Source organism: Capsicum annuum, chromosome 4 (genome assembly GCF_002878395.1).
Source record: "Capsicum annuum cultivar UCD-10X-F1 chromosome 4, UCD10Xv1.1, whole genome shotgun sequence".
NCBI classification, from domain to species: domain Eukaryota; kingdom Viridiplantae; phylum Streptophyta; class Magnoliopsida; order Solanales; family Solanaceae; genus Capsicum; species Capsicum annuum.
The window spans coordinates 226,254,124-226,261,726 of record NC_061114.1 but is presented as its reverse complement, the minus strand read 5'-3'; the positions used below and the strand labels follow the sequence as shown (position 1 = coordinate 226,261,726).

The window sequence follows — 7,603 nt, the reverse complement described above, 5'->3', positions numbered from 1 at the left end:
AATGAAATCAGTCTCATAAAGCCAAAGCAGATTATTTCAGCGCTCCTCAAGACTCAGGAATCCATTCTAAAATAAATTATTTCAGTTCATCAAGAATCAGGATCTAGTAAAGTTGGCAAAAGCACAACAACTAGTTCCAATCTGCTTTGGCTCATAATTCTGGTAAAGTAGTCAAAAGCTCAACATAGACCAAAAGAAGCAATATGAATTAGAAGCAACTCTCAGTAACTTGATAGATGCAGTTGTTGCTTAAAACACATCAACACTATTAATCAGATATAAGGATAATAAGGTTCAATCTGTCACCGGCCAATAGAAGATTAGCAATCAGCGAGAGTATACACAACTTATAATACAAAATTTAAGTTCTATATTGCAGTAGTGAATAGTAATTCGATTAGATTCTGAATGAAAAACAACATAGACAAATTTGAACCAAGAAAATGAAAGGAAAATCATACCTTGTGTTACTGGAAGGATAAAAGAGAAAACGTGTTGCTGCATTTGTTTAGGGATCGAGGAAAGGAAGCCGAGACGATCTTCCTAGAGTTCTATTTAATGGCTCATGTACAATTACTATTTTTCTCAGAAATAATGTGAGGCTAAGTTAGGTGTTTGTGTATGTAATATGCCTACCCTATTTGCACAACATGATTTTTGTGATAAAGGGGATTCATTGAAACCTCCAGCATCCACCTAGCTCAGCCAATGTATCTAGGACAAAACCTGATGTACAAAGTGTAGGTTGATGCTCATTAAACTGGTCGTCTGCCTACAGAGGTTGTTGCTGATCATCTTGAAAAGTCCAAATGATATCTTGAAGACTCGGTCTTACGCATTCAGTCAATATTTTATGATATTCTAATGTATCACCATTTGATTTTTAGAATTCCACCAAATGAAAAGCTTCAACAACCTAAAATATCTCCACGTCAACGCTCAAAGTTCCTTTTTTTCCTTCTCATGTTCCTTCGAATCTTAGTAATCCTGCATCCCTTTTGCTAGCTCTCAGCTTAAGATGTTTAGCAATATTTTTCAGCTTGGATATAGTCACTGATGCAGGTTTCCAGGATGTGAATTTAGCTTCTTTCTTTAAACAAGGTTCCTCAAATAATTTGGATAAATCAAACTTAGCATAAAGGGTAAGTTTTGAATTTTCCGGACGAGGTTTGAGGCCTATTAGGATGTTCAAAACAAGGAGTCAACACGATATGGCTGTGGCACATTGCATATCGCATTGATAGATAGCAACACGACGCGTCGCATATCGCATCAATAGAGTGACGCGATGCTTTGCTTATCTCGTCGATAGTCTAGTTCAGTTTAAGGCTATGTTATCATGTGACTGGGAATGCTTCATATCCCACAAAGATATACTCTAGTTAGAATGTTGTTTATACAAAGGAACAAATTAGGAAAAGGACCTTTGTCCGTAAGCAATAGAAGGAGAAGCATAAGCTCTTCAAAGAAAAAAAATAGTATAAAAAAAATCAACCAGTATCTATTAAAACCCGAATATGTACAGTATCTTCAAAATGGAGTTTACCCAAATTTGTCTGTGATTCAGAGTATGTACAGTTACACAGAGAAATAAGAATAAAAGAATTAAAGATGAACTTAGCTGCAGTCGAAATCGATTACTTACTATTGCAATTTGGGTATCTGCCTGAACTTCTTTTCCCATCTTTGTATGAGTAGAAACAAACATTTCAGCCTTTAATGGTTCCTCATTATTTTCTTTTGTCCGGAGCTACAAATGATATCAAATTACAGTGTAAAACCAAATATAAATATGTTATAACAAAGTAAAAAAGAAATTGAAAAATAGATTTTTTTAAAAGCGCCGACTAAATATTACCAATGCCACGCGTACTCTTCCAAAATTAATAGGTCCCATTCGATGTCTCCACTTTTTTTTTTCTATTTTGAGAATTTACCTCGCTCAAGGCCTAAAAAAGATAACATAAATTAAATATGAAAAATATGTCAAGAGTTATATGCATTATTTTAATCTTACTTCAACTTCTGGAAGCTTCCAATACTCGATCAACTGACGTAAGTGAACAGCTGGAACGCCAGCAGGACGTTTTTCTAGCATTTCTTCAACAGTAAGTCTTTTATCAAAACATCTCCGTTTAACTTCTCTCTTGAATCCCCTCTAAGCATCACGAAGACCATGCATCACCCACTTCTGTCCTTCCTTTGGAATGAAAAATTTTGACTATACAAAATAAATATATTAAGCTTCGGTTAGTAATAAACATAATATATGTTTATTCTCAAAAATTAATTTTTCTTACATTGACATAATCCCACATGCGTTTTTTAGTTTCATCTGGAACAGCATGCCAACTAGTGTACAACAAGTTGATAAATCTGGGATTCCTTGCAACTGTTCCTATGAAGTTGCTTAAATTAGAAACTGCCTTGTCAGTTGGTCCCACTGCTTGTCCTAAGTCAAATGTCACCACCTCTCTTTCATCTAAAGTTCTCGCATGAATTTCCTTGCATGTTGTTGGTCCTCAAACATTTTTTTTCTGTGGCACTCCTAGATTGATGTAACAACCAAGAAATAAGAAACAAATACAATGAGCACTAAAATTATAGGATTCAAGACATACCATTTGTACCACAATCAACATTTATATTGTCATCACTATTTAACCACTCATCCTCACCATTTTCTTCTTTTTCTGTAGGATCATCTAATCGTTTATTGTGTTCATCTATATCTTCAGTGGGCAGAACTTTAACACTTTCTATTGTGCCAATATCATGTTCTTTTTCACCACTTATATGTATTCCTTGTTTTTCTAGAAACTGGTCCAGACTACTTGACGGTAGGACTGACTTCCTCTTCACCTGTTTGTAGTTTTCTAGTTCTTTAATAGCATGTTGTTTCTCTTGTTCAACTTGTAGTATTCCAATGACATTTGAAGTATTAACATCGAAAATCCTTGGAACATGAAGTTGTGCATAGGTGATTCGACTCCTCTCTTTTTAATGGGCCCTCCAGATTGAGGTTAAAATAATCGTTCTTTGATTTGTCCTTTTCAAGTGATCATATGTGAAGCATTAATCTCTTCCCTTGCAGAAGATTGGCTCACTGACTTGTTAATAGGCAATATACTCTTTCCTTGTTGTGCAATGGACTCCTCAAGATTCTTTCTTTTATGTGTAATCTTTCTTTTATGTGTCATTGGTGCCTGAGATTTCCTAATTTTATCATTGTGTTCTTTTGCAAGCTATTCTCTCTTAATCTTATATTCCTTGACTAGTTCAGTACTTGAACGGTATTGAGTAACGGAATTCATATTCTTCAGAGGACTTTGAGCTTTGTTCGGATTTGAAATTTTTTTCTTTAGACTTGCTGCTTGCTTCATCCTTACTAACTAAAAATAGAGGCAAAGAATATTAGATTCACACAAATAATATAAATATAGCCTTACCAACACAAGTACACAGAATAATAAGTGGAGGGACACTACCAGTTTTGAGGATGTGGCCTGTTTGACAGATGTATATAAAGAGATGCAAGAAAGAGTCAAAGCAATATAGATGGAAAGTACAGTATGAAAGTATATCCAGTTATTAGCCAAATGACATGTCTAAGCTAAATATGATCAAACTTAATGAAAATATTGTTTATCTAAGCTCGTAACAGACGCACTGAATAGTCTCACGGAGGTTAATGAAGCAAATGCAGATATATACGTCTCAGTTGCACAACATTATGTATCTCTATTTATTAATTTGTGATGAATTACAGCATTATGTATCTCACTATTTATTAATCTGTGATGAATGAGCCAACTGCTATTTCACAACCTGTGTACCCTAAGAATGTTCCAGCATTCATAGTAGCAAATTCATTTCTGTCCTTTTTTTGTCCAAGATGTATATGTGTGTATTGCAGGTAAGCCCACATGACTGTAATTTTTAGGTGCTCAAAGAGCTTACAAATAACTTTAAATTGAGTGTATAAAAAACACGCCCTGCATTCATTTAATTGGCATAAATACCACAGATTTAGTATTGGTTGATGCTGATTGAGGAAACAGGCATCTTCTAGTATGTACTCAGAGTTAGCACTATGAATATAAGAAAATTTGTGAACCCATTTTTTCACTTCTCAATTACTTAATCATAGGGAGATCAGAACAGTGGGTTGACATTAAAGAAACCAACATCTGTTCATGTTGTTTAACAAAAAAGAGAAGAGACATTAGTTAGCACAAGTTAATTATGAAGAAGAGTATACCAACAACAAGAAGTAATATTGTTAGTTATCCTAATTTGTTTGAACTAGTATTGTTATGAATGCGGCTGCCGACACCTTATAAGTTAGATGATTTTTCTTCAACTTCCATTACTAATATATATGGTTTTGATAAACTAGTTTTTATACTAACAGCTACTTTTGATGGTCTCTACCCATCAGTCCTAGACATTATTACGAGCAAGTGCCATACTCACCAACTTAAACGAACTAGCAATTAACAACTTTCAGAACAGCAGGGAAAACAAAATCTTAAGCCGTATCACCTTTTACATTATTCTATATAAGCTAACATACAAAGGGTAGAAGCTGCAAAAGCTCAAATGCACCAGTAACACAGAACAGTTCTCTGTTTTCTGCGATGAAGAAAAACTGAAACACCCCATTTAAGCAATCCTTTATTATGTTTACTTGAACACGTCAAGAATGCACCGAACCCATTGAAAATCTAAATACACATATTGTCAGATATTAAACAGTAAATACACACATATACACTGAGTCACAGGCTCACAAAAGGTGTAAATCTGCATATCAACATAGCACATCCGATCAACACTCAACACAGCTATTGTATCGAAGTAGCCTCCAGAGAAAAAAAAATAAGTGAAGGATAACTGAACGTATACCTATTTCGTACCACAGAGCTGCCTCAAATTTTGTTGGTCTGCTTTCATTCAAATGACCACTACCTGATAATAATAGAATAAAATAGGCATTTACAAAACATCAGTGTAGGGTACAAATAGAAAAGGTCATTAACTAACATATATAATTGCATCGTGCTAAGAATAAGCAAGCACTATAAGGTTATTAATAAAATAATGACCAGGCTTAGGAAACAAGCCAACAAGATACTTAAAGATTTTCATAATATCATGTGTCTGCATATTACATTTCCCAAAAAAGACCAAAAAAATAATTAAGATTGTCAATCTCCTCAATGTTTCTGCATATTAGATGTCTAAAAGTTTTTGTACCAGCAAACAATCAAACAAAACAAAGCTAACATTATGGGACAAAAAAGAATAACAAAGTCATGGTTCATCCTCAACATCAACATAGTCTCCAGGCTCTTCTTCAGAATCATCTGCAAATTCCTCTTCATACTCTTCTTCATACACATCTTCAGACTCACTGTCATGCTCAACTTCATGTTGTTCAGCAAGAAACCCTTCGGCATCCACATCAATAATTGTTTCTGGAACATCATTTCTTATTAAGACAACTTCACCATTATCATTCGGTATAGATGGGCTCATAAACTGTTCAGAAGGCTCATTTTCAAAACTTTCTGAGGTAGTAGACTCAACATGGTCACTAACGTTAAACAGATCTCTCGGAACAGTTTTCATAACATAATGTCTATCTTGATCATATTGATCTTGCACATAGAAGCATTGGTGTACTTGAGATGCTAGCACAAAAGGTTCTTTCAAAGAGCACTTTTTGTTGAAGTAAACGTAAGTAAGGCTATAGGTATCTTTTTCAACCTCATACCAGTCACACTTGAATAAAACAACCTTAAAATGTCCATAATAGTCTAACTCCAGTATATCAACTATCCTACCATAATAAGTCAAATCTGCATGAACTGGATTTTTATCCTTTGAGCTTGCAAAGCTTGTGGTTGAGGCAACTAACGTAACACCACTATTTTGTGTTTTACGCCTTGCATTACACTGCCTAATATGGAATCTATATCCATTAATGAGATACCCAGAATATCTTTTAGCAACTGCATTGGGTCCTCTAGAAAATTCTTTTATCAAATCAGGCACATCATCTTGCAAAGCACGAGTTTCAAACCATTTAGAGAAGTTTTGACTATGATTCTTAGCCTTGCTCCATTTCAATCTTCGTGGTTGTCCATTAACCTCAAGTTCATGCTCTCTACACAACAAGTATTGTTATTCATTATAATAATAAATACAACAAGATAAAAACTATTCATAAAAAGAAAATACTATAAGTGATTAAAGTACCTAATATACTCTTGAACTTCATCACAATTAGCCAATAAGTATGCATGGGCCTAATTCAGTGACTTTTTATCTAAAATAATAGCTGCATTTTTCTTTGCTCCTAAAGGACAATCTTTGCAAGGGAACAAACTGAAAGAAGGTGCATCACCTGAGCCATACTCATTATCATTTTGAGGTCTTTTATTAAATCTGGTACGTATGCCCGTATGTAAATATCTAGAGCATAAAGTTAAACACTCTTCAACCAGATATGCCTCTGTTATAGATCCTTCTGGATAATTTTTATTGCGGACATATGATTTAAACGTACACATATCTCTTTCCGAGAGATACATCCATTGATTTTGAACTGGACCTCCTAATCTTACCTCATTAGCCAAATGAATAGGCAAATGAATCATTATATCAAAAAATGTAGGAGGAAAAATTTTCTCTAACCGATTTATTGTTTCTATGATCTTAGCTTCTAAGCAATCTATTTCCTCCACTGTGATAACTTTTTGACATAAACGACGAAAGAAGGAACTCAAACGAATCAAAGCAATAGCAACATGATCAGGAAGGATGTTTTTAATTGGTATTGGCAGCAAGTAATGTAACATGAAATGAGCATCATGAGTCTTATAGCCAGATAATTTTCTTTCATCTAGTTGCACACACCTAGATATGTTGGAGGTACTTTCATCAGGTAGTTTTGCTTTCTTTAAAACTCTACAAAAAATTGATTTTTCGCCATTAGTCATTGAAAAACATGCTTTTGCAATCTTGATTCTCTTGCCATCCGTGGTATCTTTTGGATGAAGGCTCTTCCTAATTTTCATCTCTTTCAAATCATAACGACCCTTTGCATGATCTTTTGTTTTGCTAGAAATATCCAAAATAGTTCCAATCGCAGCATCAACTACGTTCTTTTCTACATGCATCATATCAAGGTTGTTGGGCAATAGATTGTGCTCCCAATAAGGTAATTCAAAAAAGATTGACCTTTTTTACCACGGCCCATCATTTGTTCTCTTTATCTTCTTCCCAAACACATTGTTCATGTTTCGTAAGCTATTGAGCACATCCGTTCCCTTTAACAAACGTGGAGGAGGTTTAAATTTAATTTTTCCATTGAAAGACTTTTTATTAAATCTCCACGGATGATCCATGGGTAGAAAAACATGATGATCCATATAGCACGTCTTTCTACTATGTTTAAGATAGCAAGAATTAGTGCCATAATTACAACACCGGCAAGCCAGCTTTCCTTTTGTACTCCAACCAGATAACATAGCATATGCAGGGAAGTCACTGATTGTCCACAGAAGAATTGCTTTTATTTGAAAGGTTTGATTTC

At 34.5% G+C, this 7,603-nt stretch overlaps 1 protein-coding gene across 1 annotated transcript; it reads right to left on the bottom strand.

The window, feature by feature from the left end:
- Nucleotides 1-5,316: 5,316 nt before the first annotated feature.
- Nucleotides 5,317-7,187, bottom strand: LOC124898104. Its single transcript, XM_047411727.1, has 2 exons — nucleotides 6,328-7,187; nucleotides 5,317-6,172 (listed from the first exon to the last, which is right to left on the bottom strand). Exons 1-2 carry the CDS (start codon nucleotides 7,185-7,187, stop codon nucleotides 5,317-5,319), a joined length of 1,716 nt encoding a protein of 571 aa, XP_047267683.1.
- Between the last annotated feature and the right edge of the window lie 416 nt (nucleotides 7,188-7,603).